The 18,652-nt window shown below is 38.6% G+C and overlaps 1 protein-coding gene across 4 annotated transcripts in view; it reads left to right on the plus strand.

Moving 5' to 3' along the window:
• Positions 1–18,652, plus strand: part of astn2 (astrotactin 2) — a 391,785-nt gene that overhangs the window by 322,926 nt on the left and 50,207 nt on the right. For all 4 annotated transcript variants that reach the window (XM_088355421.1, XM_088355422.1, XM_088355423.1 and 1 more), the window contains 2 exons: positions 12,360–12,493; positions 13,439–13,587. In XM_088355421.1, the coding sequence (XP_088211547.1) occupies positions 12,360–12,493; positions 13,439–13,587 (283 nt within the window). The remainder of the gene's footprint in view (positions 1–12,359; positions 12,494–13,438; positions 13,588–18,652) is intronic.

An 18,652-nucleotide genomic window follows, 5' to 3' on the forward strand; every position in this document is an offset into this window, starting at 1 on the left:
CAGAAAAACATATAAAAGTTGTGTACAATAAATCTATGTAAATAAGCAAACAAATTCATGATAAAACATATTTTTTTCCATTGAGGCAAATATTTAAAACATATATATTTTCATTCAATTTTAGTTTGTTGAAAAAGTTTTAAGCGATAAAATATATGTTTTCAAATGTATTATTTTTTAATTAGCATAATTTTTTGTTACCTTCCATATCTAATTTTATTTTTTCATTTCAGGTTGTTTTTTCGCCTCATGTAACCACAAATAACAAAAACATAAAAATCTTAACAAAGTATGACATTCTAAAAGTTTAACCACATGGAATAAAACAAATGTAAAAATAGAGAAATATAGAAAAATAATAATAATATTGAAAGTACGAAAATAAAAAACAAATATGATAAATAAAGAATATAAAAAACTTATAACAAATTTACCAAAATATACCAAAATTCACCAACATATAAATATAATATGTATAAATCAAATCAAAATAGAAGTAGGACAAATAACCTTTAAATTAATCAATACATTTAATTGATTAATTAATTAATTAATACGTAAAAAACCTTATTTGATAATGAATTGCCCTTTGAGTTTGACATTCATTCTTTGCAATAAACAAAACTATTGTGTATTTTAATGTATTTTAAAATCTCAAGGAACACCAAAATCTATTCATGTACCCGAAGGATTACACTTATAGATTGATGAACATTATGCCTATTATTGATTAACAGTACATCCTGAAGCGGCTGCCACCCATCACCTCTAGAGGGCGTAAAACGGCAAATTTTCACCCAACGGGGCCCAGCTAAAAGATGACATCATCGTTTTATCCCTTTGTGAGCAAGTCACAGACTAAAAAGTAGATGTGTGCAGCTCCCGCGTGTGTCTGTGTGCAGTTTACTCGTGCATGTGTGTGCGTGTGTGTATCTAAACAAGCCTTGACAGTTGTGTGTATAAAGTATCAGTATAATGGCTAAATGTTTGGACCGTTGAAGTCAATCATAGGAGATTGCTTTTGCATAAGAAGTATTTTACATAGATGCATCCATCATGCAGGATTTTGTGCTTACAACTAGTTTATGCACGCTTTAATCAAGCGTCTAATCAGCTCACCACTAACACTAACAAAACCCACTCGTACATACGACTAGCGCAGTCGAAAGCTGACGAGCCCCGGTGGGCCCCATCGATAACTGAAGGAGCGAGCACACAATGTCTCAATTTTATCATTATGCATTACGCTCCCCCGCCCCTTATTTCACCTCTTATAGCCATGTTTTTCAGGGATGTACAGAAAGGGAAGTTGAACCGGACTACATTGTATTGCTCCAAGCAGGATTATTAGCTTCTAATTGATGTCATTGACCCCTAGGAAAGGAGGGGGAGTCCATCATTCTCCTCCTTCATTTTCTTTTTTTTTTACTTCCTTTTGCTTCTGTTTTTGGCCCCTGCTTCCTGTTTAGAAATGTAATCAGTAACGTAATAAGATTGCTTAATATTTGCAGTAATTTGATTACTTTTGGATTACACCAATACCAAATAATAATGAAAAATGAATAAAGTAACCTTGAAAAGATCAGGTAGTTGCTTAAGTGCTTACATTTTAACTGCGTAGAATAGTTTGAAAGGCATAAATAAAACTTGTTCTTTCACATGGCAGACCAGACATGCTCTGTTTCACTTCACATTAACATCATATAAAGAAAAAACATATTATTTTGAACACACCAAGTGTTCACTTTTTAGATTCCCAACAAATTCTTTGATGTCTTGTTTTCAAGTTTTACTTGATTGAAGGGGGAGGCCTAACCTAGTCAGGTCAAGTAAAGTCATGTTTATTTGTATAGCCCTTAATCACAAAGAGTCTCAAAGGGCTGCGCATACTACAGATTATTGCAAACCACAGACTATTAATACAGCATCTCCTGATCTAAAACCTACATGAGGGCAAGGAATCACTCAAAAACCTCAACATGAGGAAAATGAAGAAACCTTGAGAAAGGACTGCACATGAGGTAATCCCCCTTCCAGGATGACGATGCTGCAATGGATGTTGCAATAACAAACAATACACAGCTATTGTCAACATGAAATATAAGTCTCCCGTAAACTATAGAACATAACAGTGTTTTAAGCCAATATTTAAACAGTTCCATTGAGGTTGCAGATCGAATATCAGGGGGCAAATCATTCCAGAACGTCGGAGCCTGAATGGAGAACGCTCTCGAACCTGCTGTTCTCTTCTTGGTTCTTGGGATCACTTGTAGACCAGCATTTTTAGAGCAAAGGCTCTGGACTGGAACACATTGGGAAATAAAATCTGAAAGATATGAGGGAGCAAGTCCATGCATGATTTTGTATAATACCAACAGAACCTTAAAATCACATCTTAAGCTAACAGGGAGCCAATGCAGGTTAGTTAAAATCGGGGTAATGTGATCAAACGTTTCTTGTTAAAAGCCTTGCTGCAGCATTTTGTACCAGCTGCAGGCTCTTGATTTTGGACTTTGGGAGACCAGAGAGTAGTGCATTACAGTAATCAAGACCGAAGGTAAGAAACGGATGAATTATAATCTCTGCATCGGACTGGAACAGCATAGGATGATCTTTAGCAATGGTGCGAAGATGGAAAAAAACTGTTCTATTAATATTCTAACCGTGTGTTTGGAAGGAAGGATTGGGAGAACAAATCATGGCATTTAGATGGACCAATAACCAACATTTCAGTCTTTTCAGAGTTAAGGCGCAAGAAGTGGAGTGACATCCATTATTTTATCCCGATTTACCAGGCTAAGTAAAACATTCTTAAAATTTAACAATACAGTGATTGTATGATTATTTTAAACACTAATTAACTGCAAAATACAAAAGAAGACAAGCAATAATATTTATTAAGTGTCCCTGAACGCATCACTAGTGCACAACTGCGCTGCACTGACAAAACTGCAGGCTCATGCCAATTTAACAAAATGAGTGCTACAGTATAGGAGAAATAAAATAAAGACAAAAAGTAAATTGATTTTACTGCAACACATTGTATGCGTTGGCCGTCTCTGCAATCTGTGCAACAATCTGTTTCCCCGATATCAGTGATTGAAATATTGATAGAAACAGATGCCATTATGGATATGTAAATATAGGTTCAATTAAATTGCAATTCTGCAAAGTTATCTTTATCTCAACTAAATGTACTTGTAATTGTATTAAGTATTTTTTTTTAACTGGAATGGAATACAATTAATTTCTTTGTATCCTAATTACGTAACACCGTTACATCTATTCTGTTACTCCTTAACCCTGAGGTAGGTATAACATGGTATATGTATTACATGTTTTGGATTAAAACATCCATCTAGTTTGCTGTGTGTTCGTGCGTGTCTTTCCCACACACACACACAACACAAACACACCTTTGAGACTTCTTTCTACTTGGCTGCTTCGATCAGGAAAGACAGCTGCCATGTTGCAAAAGCTCTCTCCGTGATGAGCTTGTTCTTCTCCTTTTATTTATTTATTTTTATTTTTTGGGCTTGACTTGCAGAAATAAAAAATCCCAGTACTTGGTTGCTCTTGCTTTTGTGCAGGTGGATGACGTAAGACTAGAACTGTATATGTGCAAAATTCAATGAATACACAGTGAATGAAATTCATTTAACACCTGGGGCAGATTGTTTCCCAATCTGGGTATTTTGGGTGTTTTTGATGTTCTGAAATCAGGGTTTTTACATCCTTTTCATTGCCACATTCATGCACTTTTTGAGGACTTTTAGAGCCAATTTTTAATTTCCACAGTGCCATTAAAGAAAAAAAACGTGTGAATCGAGCATTTTGCAGAGCCACATGTATATCTGGGATTTGCAAATGCAATTTTCAATCATGCGTGTGCATTTTTTAAGACATATAATTTTTAGATCTTGAGAGAATATATTTGTTTTTAAGACTCATCTATCTCCATACAGATGTTGGGTAAAGATGCATTATGTAACTTACATTTACATTCTTTGCATGGCCCATAACAAATGTCCGTAATTGATATGTAACCCTTGCACTAATACACATTTCATAGTGCCCTGTTTATGTGTAGCATCCACTTGTCCTCTTGAGCTTTATAGGACAATGCCGTACAAACTAATGCCAGCTGCACTGCGGCTGCATCGGGTCAGGTGCAATCGACATTTCGTTCTGTGTACATTGTTACACAGAATGACAATACAAGGAAATTATTATTATTATTATTATTAAAGTAAGAAGAAATGCATTTGCAAAGGGAAGCCACCAGAGGTCAGTGTCTGCCTCATTTTAAAGTAGACTTGTTGAGAAACGTGGCAAAAATTTCAAGCATTTACAAGCACTTTAACTTGACTTGACTTCACCCAAATTTCAAGCACTTTTCCATCCTCTGAAACACAACATTGAAATTCAAGTATTTTCAAGGATTCAAGCCCTGGTACAACCCTAGGAAATTGAATTAAACACCCAGAAACACTAAATTGGCCCAAAACTTGAACGTAGGCCTTTTAATCGAGTGCGCCGGAAAATATGGTGAATAAATTGGATATGCAAAGTTATAATTACATTACACTGTATACAGTAACAGTTCGGCAATAAGAAACATCCATCCATCCATTATCTGCACCGCTTATCCTCAGTAGGATTGCGGGGGTGCTGGAGCCCATCCCAGCTATCTTCGGGCAGTGGGCAGGGGACACCCTGAACTGGTTTTCAGCCAGTTGCAGGGCACACAACGACAGACAATTCACTCAGTCATTCACACCTAGCGACAACTTGGACCGACGAATTAACCTGACATACATGCCTTTTGAATGTGGGAGGAAACTGGAGTGCCCAGAGGAAACCCAGGCAAGCACCGGGTGAACATGCAAACTCCACACAGGTTGTTCGATTTCATGACCTCAGAACTGTGCAACACAGGCGCTAACCACTCCGCCGCCGTGCTGCCCTTGAGAAACATATAAAGTGGTATCTAAGTGACTTTGTACTTAATATGTTAATTGTGTTTTGCTTAAAGGCAACAAAAAAAATATATATACTTATTGTGCTTTTGTGTTGCTCTTCCTCCTCCATGATGGAATTCAGAAAAACCACATACTCGTCAAGACCTTGAAAATATTTTTTGTGGAGGTTGCCATTTTGTTGTCAGACTTTTTAAGAAAAGTGCCGATATTTGCAAATCCTACTGTCAGGGCAAAGCACATTTCACTGGAGGAAAAGCAGTTGATGAACATGTTATATTTTTTTACAAAGTTATACTGCCAACTACAGGCTTGGCATGGAAATTACTCCTAGTTCTGGCCTTGTTTTTCTTCCCGATCTGTATTGATTGTCGATGCTTAAACCACAAATACATCTTCTTGTGGCTTTTTAGATTAAATTATCTCTTGCCCACCCATCACAGTTGAGATGAATCAATCCAACCTACATCTCAAATTTCTTGGAAGCGCCACATCTAATATGTTTCCTGTGTAGACGGACTATCTACCACCATTGGTGATCACGTTATGAATCAATACAGTGGGCCAGCTGGCCTGTGTTTTCTTATATTAGCCGCTAAAGACGGACAGTAATAAGGTCAGCTTATCGTGGACCAACTGATTAATACATTAAAGAGGTCACAGTGGCTTTTGTGGCACGTCAGGCTTCTAAAATGGAAATGTCCAAATAGAATTTTGGTTCCAGCAAGTCTGGCAGATTGACGTCAATGCTTATAATTTGCCTATGCTCAAGGGTTTAAAATATTTTCAGTGCAATTTATTGTAATATTAATCATGGCAATAGGGCTGAGATCACCAACGTGGTGCTCACTGGTACGAAGTATCACCCTAAGAACACGCCCCTTGGAATAAAAAATTGTCTCGCTACGTCATTGTGTTGACAACATTATACCAATAACGCTCGTTGGTATACTGACTCAAGAATTACAATTGAAACCAAGACGTAGATTTGGACTTGGCAGTGAGGACCAAATCACAACAAATGAAAAATCTCACGTTAAATAGGGGAAAAGTACCGCCAATACATTTGGCCTATGGATCAGGAGAGAACATAATTTAACCCTTCTGCGCTGCTTTGATCGATCGACCTTTTCTTAATCACATCAAATAGGTAGGGAAAAAACAATGATTGCTCGATATTCATCGCAACACGTCACCTTCATTCATGACAAATCTTTGCCCTTTTTTAGCGCCCCAGTATTTGAGAACCACTACTTTAAATGTTTGATATATTCCTCGAAAATTCCATTCGCGGGGGGAAGCAGCCTCAACAGTGAAGCCCATTTCCAAGCCACCTCATCTAACTCATCTGACAGGATCTCGAGGGGTTCCCAGGCCACCTGAGAGAAGTCATCCTCGGGGCCTCCTGCCGGTGGAATATGCCTGGAACACCTCTCAAGGATGGTGAACCCATGGAAAAGGGGGACCCACGTTTCCTTCCGAGCTGATGCCTCCCAGCCCCCGTGCCACCTGGCGTTCCCAAGCGGACCCCGGCTCCAGCTGTGGCTCCAGAGGGGTCTGGGTGACGGAAATCGTGAACTAAAAGAGTTTGTAATCACAAATTATAATATAACAATAATAATTATAATAATAATGTTGAATGAATAATAACACTATTTACGAAAAATAAGTTCCAAATTCAGCTCATTAATCAGACCACTGGACCACCAGTTGTATAGATGACTGTTGAAAAGACAGTAGATTTATAAAATGTTCACACTGTCTTTAGTCACAGTCCCAGAGACAAATGTTAATTCAGTTGTGCGCATGTTATACAGTGCATCTGGAAAGTATTCACAGCGCTTCACTTTTTCCACATTTTGTTATGTTACAGCCTCATTCCAAATTGTATTAATTTAATCTCTTATTTCAAAATTCTACACAAAATACTCCATTATGACAATGTGAAAACGTTTTTTTTTAACTTTTTTTGAATTTATTAAAAATAGAAAACTAAGAAATCACACTTACATAAGTATTCACAGCCTTTGCTTAATACTTTGTTGATCCACCTTTGGCAGCAAATACAGCCTCAAGTATTTTTGAATATGATCCCACAAGTTTAGCACACCTATCTTTAGGCAGTTTTGCCCATTCTTCTTAGCAATAAGTCTCAAGCTCAATCAGGTTGGATGGGAGACGTTTGTGCACAGCCATTATCAGATCTCTCCAGAGATGTTCGATCGGATTCAGGTCTGGACTCTGGCTGGGCCACTCCAGGATATTAACGGAGTGGTTCTGAAGCCAATCTTTTGAGATCTTGGCTGTGTGCTTTGGGTCGTTGTCCTGCTGAAAAATGAACCTTCGCCCCAGCCTGAGGTCAAGAGCGCTCTGGAGCAGGTTTTCATCCAGGATATCTCTATATATTGCTGCATTCATTTTTCCTTCTATCCTGTCTGCCAGTTCCTGCTGCTGAAAAACATCCCCACAGCATGATGCTGCCACCACCATGCTTCACTGTAGGGATGGTATTGGCCTGGTGATGAGCGGTGCCTGGTTTCCTCCAAACATGGCGTCTGGCATTCACACCAAAGAGTTCAATCTTTGTCTCATCAGACCAGAGAATTTTGTTTCTCATGGTCTGAGAGTCATTCAGGTGCTTTTTGGCAAATTCCAGACGGGCTTCCATGTTCCTTTTACTAAGGAGTGGCTTTCGTCTGGCCACTCTACCATACAGGCCTGATTGGTGGATTGCTGCAGAGATTGTTGTCCTTCTGGAAGGCTCTCCTCTCTCCACAGAGGAACACTGGAGCTCTGACAGAGTGACCATCGGGTTCTTTGTCACCTCCCTGACTAAGGCCCTTCTTCCCCGATTGCTCAGTTTAGAAGGCCGGCCAGCTCTAGGTAGAGTCCTGGTGGTTCCAAATGCCTTCCATTTACGAATAATGGAGGCCACTGTGCTTATTGGGACCTTCAAAGCAGCAGATTTTTTTCTGCATCCTTCCCCAGATTTGTGCCTCAAGACAATCCTGTCTCGCAGGTCTACAGACAGTTCTTTTGACTTCATGCTTGGTGTTTGTGCTCTGACATGCACACTCAACTGTGGGACCTTATATAGACAGGTGTGTGCCTTTCCAAATCTTGTCCAATTAACTGAATTTACTGCAGGTGGACTCCAATTAAGTTGTAGAAAGATCTCAAGGATGATCAGTGGAAAAAAGATGCACCTGAGCTCAATTTTGAGCTTCATGGCAAAGGCTGTGAATACTTATGTAAATGTGATTTCTTAGTTTTCTATTTTTAATAAATTCAAAAAAAGTAAAAAAAAAAACTTTTTCACATTGTCATAATGGAGTATTTTGTGTAGAATTTTGAGTTAAGAGATTAAATTAATACAATTTGGAATGAGGCTGTAACATAACAAAATGTGGAAAAAGTGAAGCGCTGTGAATACTTTCCGGATGCACTGTCTGTTATGATGACAATGAATGTATGTATTTATTATATTTCAAGCATTGTAATTGACAAGTAATTGTCATTGTAACATGTGTGATACATAACAAAATTAACATTTGTCTCTGGTACCATGATTAAAGATAGTGTGATGATGAGAGAAAACCCAATGCTTTTAAAATCACTGGTAGAACAGTAGTAACAGTCCAGCTCTCACTGTTGAAACAAGGGATTTAATCTCGTTACAACCAAAAACGCGCACCCAAACTTTTAGTATTCTTGGGTTTAAAAAAAAATGCGCAACATGATAAATAATAAGGGGGGGGCATTGATTTAGGGCTAGGCATGGATTCTAATTAAGCTGAATAATTCATCATATTGAACATTTTAAATTTGCTGAATCGTGAAATTAATTGTATGAATTGAACCCACTGACTTAGATTGGAGATTTTACACAAGACATTTTTTTTTTCAATCATTAAAACTGTCATCCAGTAAATGTGTGTTAGATGGGGTTAATAGTTAAAACTTGATAAAAAAAAATACATTCAGACTGCGTGATAAAATCCAGATTTTTTTTTTGGGCCATACAGGCAACTGACCATGAAAACAAATCCGGACATCTAGTAATGTCTTTGTCAAAAATGTCCAAAGTGAAGCATAATGCACAATGATTTATCTCTTGCTTTCCCATTAGTCAAAGAAGGAATATGCAGAATATGCTTTGATATACTTCTGGGAAATGTATCTATGGATAATCAATGTTGTAAACGATCATCCTCTTATCAAGTAACATCACTGGGCAACGCATTCCATTACTAACTCAAACCCTTTTTTAGCTACAAGACTTATCACTTAACGCGTTCTATTACGCAAGCCAACCCTTCCCGAATTGATGGTTGAACCAACTACTTCCAGTAGTTTGTCCGGATACCCGTAAGACTTCAGCACCATTAGCGGCTTTTGTGCTTTCTCCACTTCCCCCAAACTACACTTCCATTCCATGTTTACCCAGAGAGGACTGGCATGCATTACTTGTCAAACATAAACACGGTGCTAATCGCTTTGTCTATTTTTCACATGCGCAGCCATGCGGCCAATCGTGCCAGTCCATATGGAGCTCTTTGCTTTTTTCGAGGAATCTGATAGCGTTCTCTAGCATTTTTTCGCCTGGGGCGGCTGAGGTCACACCTCCGATTTGTCTCATCTGTAAGCCGACATAGACCTCCATCCATTTTTATATTTTGGTCTTGATTTTGTCTGTGGCCTGTGTCCTGGTGACGTAAGAAGCCAAGCCCCCTACTGATTTTGTTTCCCCCCAGCCACATGGGGAGAGAAGTTATAACACGTGCCGCTGTTTGGTTTTCCAGATCTATTTATTTGTCCGGCTCATTTGGAGGGTCCACAATATGGTCTTGTTTATTTTACAGACTCATAAATCAAAACTTCAGGGCTTGGGCTCGAGGCTTAGTTTTGATCTTGACACGGGCATTGATTTTGTCATCTTGAGTATACTGCTGCTGATTTGGACTTTGTTTTGATTGTGGCCTCAACAGTTCTGTTTAGGTTCTCCTTAAAGGTCACTGTCAAAAATCCCTGGTTCCCATAAAAAACAGAAGGATATGCTCCACAGCTATCAGAGCAGTATCCTAAGTCTTAAGTCGAAGGTCCTATGTTTCAATAACAACCAGAAAAAATATGCTTTAAGGCTCACAGTGCAGTATCTGTTAAAAAAAACAACAGAATAATCTGTTCTACAGCTATCAGCGCAATATCCTAAAACTCAAGTAGAATGTCCCAGGTTCCCACAAAAACAGAAGAATTTTCTCTATAACTATTAGTGCTGTATCCAGTAAAAATTGAGAATATGCTCTAGTCTTGAGCTATCACTGTAGCATACAGTAAAAAAAGAAAAATAGACACACTGCACTATAGCTATCAGAGCGGTATCTCAGGGCTTAAGTCAAAGGTCACAGAGTCCCAAAAACCTATAGAATCTGTTCTAGAGCTGTCATTATTATGTCCTAGAACCAAGTCAATCAACCAACTTTTCATTAAAAAATCTAAAACTCAGGTCAAAGAAACCAGGTTCCCACAAAAAAAAAATAAAACCGAAAAATCGAAGTTTTCGGATTCTCATAAAAAACAGACACATGTGCTGCAGAGCTTTTAGTGCAGGGTACTGAAAATCAAATCGAAGTTTCCATTTTCCAAAAAAACAGAAGAATGTCCAATAAATTATCCAAAAAATCAAGTCACATTGACTTAAGTCAGACTAAAGCCTTCAATTTTATCACTTGCCACTCGCATGGAACTATCTTAGCCTAATAAATATAATTGATTCCCCAGAGAAAGTCAGGATTGATTGGCGATCACAAAACCCTGATATCATAAAACATGCAGGGTGTGTGATACGGCTTGGAAAATTCCCTATTAAGGGCGAACAATATCACGTTTTGTAATCATGTTCAAACTTTGCCAATAGATTCCTGGGAGAAGCAGCATCGGTGAGAATGCTATCATGAGATGCCACTCCTCTCAACGCATAAACCATGCTTAAGTGTGTGTTGTCTATGTTTTTCTGGAGTGAACACGGCCAAAAGTATAGGTTACAGGAGCCTGCCTTTCTCGGTTTTGTGATTTTTACCAAGGAGTTCAGGATTTATTGTTAAGGTTGGTTTAGTACGTTTTTATCCTTACCGATACTGCATTAATTTGTCAACATTGATTAGTTATTCATGTAATTTATTTTTGTCAACTGTATTGTTATTAAATAATTGTGAATGCAATTTGCACCTCAATATCTTATTCATATCTAAAATGTCAAATTGCAACAAGGTGGAAATCACTGATCAGATTTATTTATTTAATCAGACTATTCTAAACCTATTATTTTTTGGTGCTTCTGGGTGACTTAGTTATTTTAAATGTGCTTGTTGGTGGTATGATACGTAGGAAAAATAAATCAGGCAATAAAATGATTATTGTTATAACAAAGCAATAGCTTGCTCTAAATTTGTGTCTGTGATCTTTACCTTTGCACTCGTAACTGACCTTGGCCCTGTTCCAAAGGAATAAAAAAAAGATGGATGGGAATCAATAATTAATTCAGTGCGCGTTTTTTTTTTATGTGGCGCCGACTATGGAAGTCTCTAAAAAGTGGGCCATTGCTTTTTGACATGTGAATCCTAACCCTAACCCTAACCCTTAGCAAACAAAGCAGACATTTCTTCATATTTCATCCCGGGCGCCCGCTACCCAGCAATAATGTTCCTTTGCAATCCACCGTCCGATTTTTGTGACTGTGATTTGTGAGTGCTCTATTGATTTTGATCGAGAAGTGCTGAACTTCCCTCCTTCTCGCTCCCGGTGCTTTAAGGGAAACCCTTACTTTGTGTTTTACAGCACTCGCTGCCTTTTAGAGAATGACTGAGCTCTGTGGGTTTGATTTTTTTCTTCTGAGATCCTAATGAAGCAGAGGATGATGTCATTCCTTCGCATAGCCGGACGGTAGGGGTGGAGGGCGGGGCTGTCACACCTCCATCACCAAAGTCGCAGTGTATCTATGAAATCGCAAGCTCCACGATGTTAGTGAGATGTTCCTGGCTTCCGGTAATTGGGAGCAGCGGAATTGAAAAGGTCTTTCTGTCGACGTGTATGCGTGAAAGTGTGTGTGGGAAACGTGTTTCCTGGGCTCCATCTTTTCATAAATATGTATGCAAAGAAGGTTGTTTTAGCTATTTTAGGGTTTTATACTTAGAGGTTCATGATCTTTTATGAAATTTTGTGACGGAAGAAGAGTCATATAAAAAGAGCTTTGCCGATTACTATGCATTTATGTGTGCTAGCGTGCGTGTATGTGTGTGGTCGGAAAGAGACCACATAGATGGACAGCCGGTGCATGTTCTCAGAGATAATTGCATTTCTCTCACCTGTTACCCTTTGCAGGCCTTCAAGAGCGCCACAATGAGCTCATATTGGTGTGCCGGAAAGGGCGACGTCATCGACAACTGGTGTCGCTGTGACCTGAGTGCCTTCGGTAAAGACGGACTGCCCAACTGCAGTCCCCTCAGGCAACCGGTGTAAGTGCGATTTTTGTTAGGGGTGGTTGGTTAGCTCTCTCAAATATGACATATTTTGCCCCCCACATTAAACCCTTCTGAGTTGGTGTTAAGTTTAGCTTCTTGTGACGTGGCATACACATGTGTATACATGAACGCACATCCAACAAGAGTTTGAGTCTCAAGAAATCAAGAAGTTTAGTAAACACCCACAATGAGGAGAGAAGACGACACTGGATTTTGAACTTGCAAGGAGGACAGGGAGGAAAACCTTGAGATAAGAAAGTCCAACCAGTTCTAAAGGCCCTTTCTTTTAATTTTATCTACTTGGCTACAAAAGCAGATCCACCCTAAAGGGTGTGGAATTTCAAAAAACAGCCACACAATAAAGATACAATAATGTCATAGTAAAAACAACAAATGTACAATAATGGTCAAAATAGCAAACTGGCATCCTGTGAAATCAACTTTGCAGGTGTCCCATACTAAAACGGAATAAACTTATTCGGTGGGGATAGTAAGGATAAGTACAACTGGGGATAGAAACCTATGGTAATAAGCTAATGGGTTCCGAACCCCCAATACCCCAGCCAACAGCACATTGGACACTTAGTGATTTTGTGAAGAAAACCAATAGCAGATCAACATTTTATACATACTAATAGCAGTCAGGCATCTTAGAGACGTATGAGGAACCTGACTCACATATTCGCATGGACACAGGGAAATTCGATTTTTTGCGAATGTGCAAGATTTGGTTGTCAAAGTTGTATGGTGAAGAAAATGCTCGAGGGGCCGAAATAACATCTTATCTAGTAAGCTACATAAAAACATTTTGAAATACACTGTAACCCGGGGTCTACAGTTTAGGCTGATTAGTTTATAGACATGTTATAAGAATATTATAAAAACTCACGGTAAAACAAACTGTTCAATTCGTACACAAACTGTATTCATTTGCTTCAGGTTGCGCCTAGCTTCTTACCTGGAGCCTTCAAGCACAATGGTAGCATTGGAGTGGCTGGACGTGGAGCCCCTGATTGGCTGCAAAGTTTCGGACTATATCATCCAGCACAAACGGGTAGAAGACCCCTCAGAGGCCGAGGTCTATACAGGTAAGAAACCCGATAAGGATACTTCAAACCTGTCATTGACTTGAGCCCCCAAAATTAGGTTATAAACGAGACAAAAGCACCAGGAGAGTAAACAAATTGTAAGATGCATTTGAGGGGGGAGCATCACCACATAATTAGGATGGTATGGTCCGTCGACATTGTTTAATAATGTTTTACCGTGTCTGTCTTCTTGTCCAGGAGGTTTGTTTATTTCGCAAAAATACTCTTCTCAAGAAACGTCACATCTTTTCCTTTTTTTAAAGTGCCAGCTATGAAAGCTTGTGTGCCAAATATTGAGTAGTGAGATTTAAATCTTAATTGTTATGTACTTTTAAGAGATAGGAAATCTTAATTTAATTTAAAAAAATCGACATTTTGTTCCCTGCTAGTTGGTTTAGACAGCAATAAGTTGTCATTGTGTCAATAGCACAGTTACTATTGGCACTAAGTATAAATGTATTTTTAAGACTAAAAATATATCTGTCAAAAAAATAAAACAAAGACATAAATGCATATGAAAAAAAAAAAAGACACAGAAGACAATTGTTCTTTAAATGTAGAAGAAGACATATTTCTGGCTCGATGTAGACAAAAACGATAGAAGTTCCGCGTGGAAGAAATCTATAATAGTTTTCCACTTTGAAGAAACACTGATTTTTGACGTAAAAAATACAAAGATACCTTTCCAAAATAGAATAAGTTAAAAAAACGAATAAAAAATAAATACAAGCTAATACAAAGATCCCTCGGCTTTTGCAGTTAATGGGGACTAAAACCATCTGTGAGAAGTGCAAATCCGAGAAGTAGCATTGTACCTTCATAAACACCCCTAAAGTGTTAAAATTACCACGAGATGTCATCATTACCGACTGAGAATATACGAAGGTAAGAAAAGAAACAATTATAGATCTACAAATGATAAAAAACATCACATAATAGCAGTTGAATAAGTGTCATGGAGAGATTATTCTTCCAAAGTAAGAAAGGATATTTAGAGAGCTGCTGGCTAGCTGCACACTTCCTTTGGGTGTCCTCAAAATGGAGCCAGATCTCCGTGATGATTAGAACAGACTATCCCGAATATAGCGGTTTCACACAAGTTGTAGCTCCAAGTCATCCATTTCATGACTAATGGACCTGGCGTTGGCAAGATATAGGGCGCGCAGTGGTTGCTTCGAAGAGTTGTTAGTCTAGACGTTAGCTGTATGCCAGATGAGCCTTCTCCCAGAAGCTGATAATAATACAGGAAGCACCCATTGGTTTTGAGCATTTAGTTGTGTTCTTCTGAATTTCCTTAGAGTCTGATATGATTGATGAAAATTTTCAATGTAATGGACCGCTCAAAGATAGCCATCAGAGTGCTTCATTTTTTGTTTATGGAGGCAACCCAACACAGAGCGACCCCCTTAATCAGTCTCCACTGAACACAATGCACAATACAATGATATTAATGACAATGACTAAATCGATTCAGGAGTGAACTGGCAATAACCGAAGCGTGAAGCAGCAAGGGTCTCTCTATTTGACATAGAAGAAGACGACGACAGTTTTTGATGTAGAAGACAACGCTAGTATTTGACGTAATGGACAACAATAGATTGGAAAATGTACACAAAAAATATGCACAATTGTCTGTCTATGGTATGGGAATATATATTTCTTTTCAGTGTTAAGTAAAATTGTTCTATTTCGTTTACTAACGAAATTGTTCGGATTAATGAAATGATTTGCCTTTCAACAATTTATTTTTTCGACTTTTTTGTTTTATGCATGGAGATACAATATGATTTTAAAATCGAGTATTTTATGTAATTTTTTCCTACAAATTTATCAGATGTTGGAAGGCCTATTTGCATCAGAAATGTATAAACAGTAATGTCACTATTGCTTGGGAAAAAATGTTATAATTAGCTAATGAATTCACTGATTGGCAATTGTTTCAAAAAACACATTATGAGGTATTAAGTGACAAAGTGCACCTGTTGTCCAATCATTTTTAGCCTTTTTCTCAAAGACCAGGAAACAAGAAGTGGTAGAAAACACATCATTATAAATTACTATTCATGATTTCTTTTTCCTCAATATATATTTTCCTTGACCAGTCTATTGTAGTATATGTGAACTGGGCATTTGTAAAAAAATAAAATATAATAAAAAAATAAAAAGAAGAAAAACAACAATTGATTTAATTTCCATGCATCCATTATCTGCACTGCTTATCCTGACTAGGGTCATGGGGGTGCTGGAGCCCATCCCCGGCTATCTTCGGGCAGTGGGCAGGGGAAACCTTGAACTGGTTGCCAGCCAGAAAACACAGAGACGGACAACTCACTCGGTCATTCACACCTAGGGACAATTTGGACCGGCCAATTAACCTGACATGTTTTTGGAGGAAACTGAAATGCCAGGAAGAAACCCACACAAGCACTGGGAGGCAGGTTGCTGGATTTGAACCCATGGCCTCAGAACTTTTCTGCAGACGCCCTAACGGTTAGGGCCTAACCACTCAACCACCCACCGTGCCGCACTGAATCAATTTCCATCACTGTTTATTTGGCTTGGTATGACTCAGACACAAAAATGGCAGACACACACTAAATTAAATAATTGGTCTAATCATTTAAAAGGCTTTTTGCTAGTTATTTTTTATGAAAATGTTTACCTGAATGTGTCAATTATAGAAAGCATCTAAGGCTTCTCTAAACTCCTGCAAAGACACTCAGGTGCTACCTAAAAAAATCATATTGCATTTGTAAAATAACGATGGGATAGTTTTTAAAAAGGTTCTCTGGTTGATTAATGATAATCAGCATATAACGCTTTGGGAGTGGTGCTTTTGAGTTGTTGATAAGTAGTACTTACAACTGCAAGTCAATGTTTGACATTCATTTTTCTCTTGAGCTTCTCTCAGTGTTGTCCTGCGGACCACATGCAATGATGTGGCGGGCCACATTTGGTCAGATTGGCCCATGTGATCTAGGTTAAGGGTTCTACTTACAATGCTGAAACTGCAAGTTTAATGGCACAGCTAACTTTGAAAATTACTGTTACTTATAAAAAAATGGCCAGAAAATCTTTCAAGTATTCTCCGTTCGGCCCAATGAGGAATATCTTTTAATATTTCTGATCCAAACGATGATTCTTTTATGTTTATACCTTTTCTTATTATGCGAATCCGGCGCTTGGTTAATGGCATGGCTAGCTTCCGCGAGTTGGCGGATGGGGCAAAAGGAATTGAGTAAAATTGGTGTGGAAGAAGTTGGCTTTAGTCATTGGGAAATATGGACAGGCCATCCATCAGCCCTGGGAGGAGTGCTGATGAAGCAGGCGGGCCCCAGCAAGGTGGTTGGAAGGGGCAGATGGTGCGGGTGACTCACTCCGCTACGTGCCAGTCTCCGCTATAAATCATGTCGTCTGCAGAGCACCTAAAACAGATTAGACGTCTTTATCTTCATTTTTCACACCACGCCCACTATTATGTCTAGGTTTCTATCGGATTGTCGCTTTGGAAAACTTTCGAAAAAAATTAAAGGGTCGGCATTGGTCTCCAACGTGGGCAAGATCGCTGTACGTACTTGGAAGGCAGGCATCGCCCGAGGGAGAAGATTTATGAAATAATAGGGGGGCTCTTAAGACGATGAGATCTTGTTCTCCGGACTCAGCAAATAATGACGCACCACCTTGTGATGTATAATTTTCTCATACTTACACTGTCTTATTTGGAAATTATCAGATTGGTACTGGCCGTTCTCTCTCCGAGGATCATCTTCGGGTGCTTCCTGGGAAAAATAAAAGACAGCTTTTTGAAAGCAAACCGTTTTGGAAGGAGATTCAAAATAAAATTTCACACCGTCCATCATTGAAACATTTTACTTTGACAAACAAGGAAGAGCGCATTCCTTGGCGGAGGCCTATTCTGGGGAAGCATTCTTTGCTCGGGGCATCTTGGTGTTTTTTTTTTCCCTGTTCATATTTTCCAAGTCTATGTTGATTTCGAGTCGTTTCCTGACATTGGACATCTAAAGGGCGGGTGTGCACGCAGTAAAGGATTAGTTGTCTGATTTACAGAAAGCCGTATTTGACGATCCGAAGGGAAAATTCTTATCCATCGCTTAAGTCGAGGTTTGGCTCATTTCGGGCTGAATCGTTTAAGTGATCGTGTACACTTGAATGCGAAACTGGGTCAAAATGTGTGGTTTTTTTTTTTTTTTATCCCTTTTTTTTTCTGTTGTAAGATCGTCTTATGTTGCCATAGGTACACTTGTTTTTTTGTTTTTTGTCTACTTTTTTCTGTAGTTTATAATTGAAGACGTTGTTCTGTATAGACCAACTTCAAGTAGGTGTTGACAATTGGTGGAAAAAAACACAATGGCGTTTTTATTTTGCCGCATTGTGCCCTTAGTCTCCTCTGGAATAAAAACCGGCAGCGGTGCTGTTTACAACAAGGACCTACAGTATGAATGAGTAATTTTATGTTTTTATTAAGGGATTAAGATTACAGGGCTAGAGTTACAGTTTGGTTAAAAGGTAAGGGTTAAGGATTATGGTTGCAGTTTAGGTTAGAGTAAGCTGGTCAGGGGTTAGGTTTAGAAGTTAAGATTAGAGGGTCAGGGCTTGGACCATAAACCCTAAACACTAGGTTAAGGGTCAGGATTAGCTCAGGAGGTGTTACGGTTATCGTTATGATTTAGAGTTAAAGTTACAGTGAGTATTTAGGTTAGGGATAGGTTTAGGAGTTCTGTAAACTTAGAAGTGAGAGGGTTATGGTTAGAGGATAAAGGGTAAAGGGTTAGTGGTTGAGGGATCATGGTTAAGTGAGGAGCATTGAGGCTTAGCGTCTGGGGTTTAAGGGTTTGAGGTTAGGGTTTTGTGTTACTGTTGGGAGTTAGGGTTTAGAGTTTAGTCGACCCCCCAATCTACCTACTTATTGAACTTTTCAAGCTTTACATTTGGGTTAATTAATGAATACAAATCAGTGATCATATACAAAGTTAGAACAGAGAAATGAAAAATAAAAACGCTTACACAACATTTAAAAACAAACCTAGGCTATTTTTTGAAGGTT

This window comes from Urocampus carinirostris, chromosome 16, assembly GCF_059441175.1.
Source record: "Urocampus carinirostris isolate Australia breed hairy pipefish chromosome 16, RoL_Ucar_1.0, whole genome shotgun sequence".
Classification (NCBI taxonomy): domain Eukaryota; kingdom Metazoa; phylum Chordata; class Actinopteri; order Syngnathiformes; family Syngnathidae; genus Urocampus; species Urocampus carinirostris.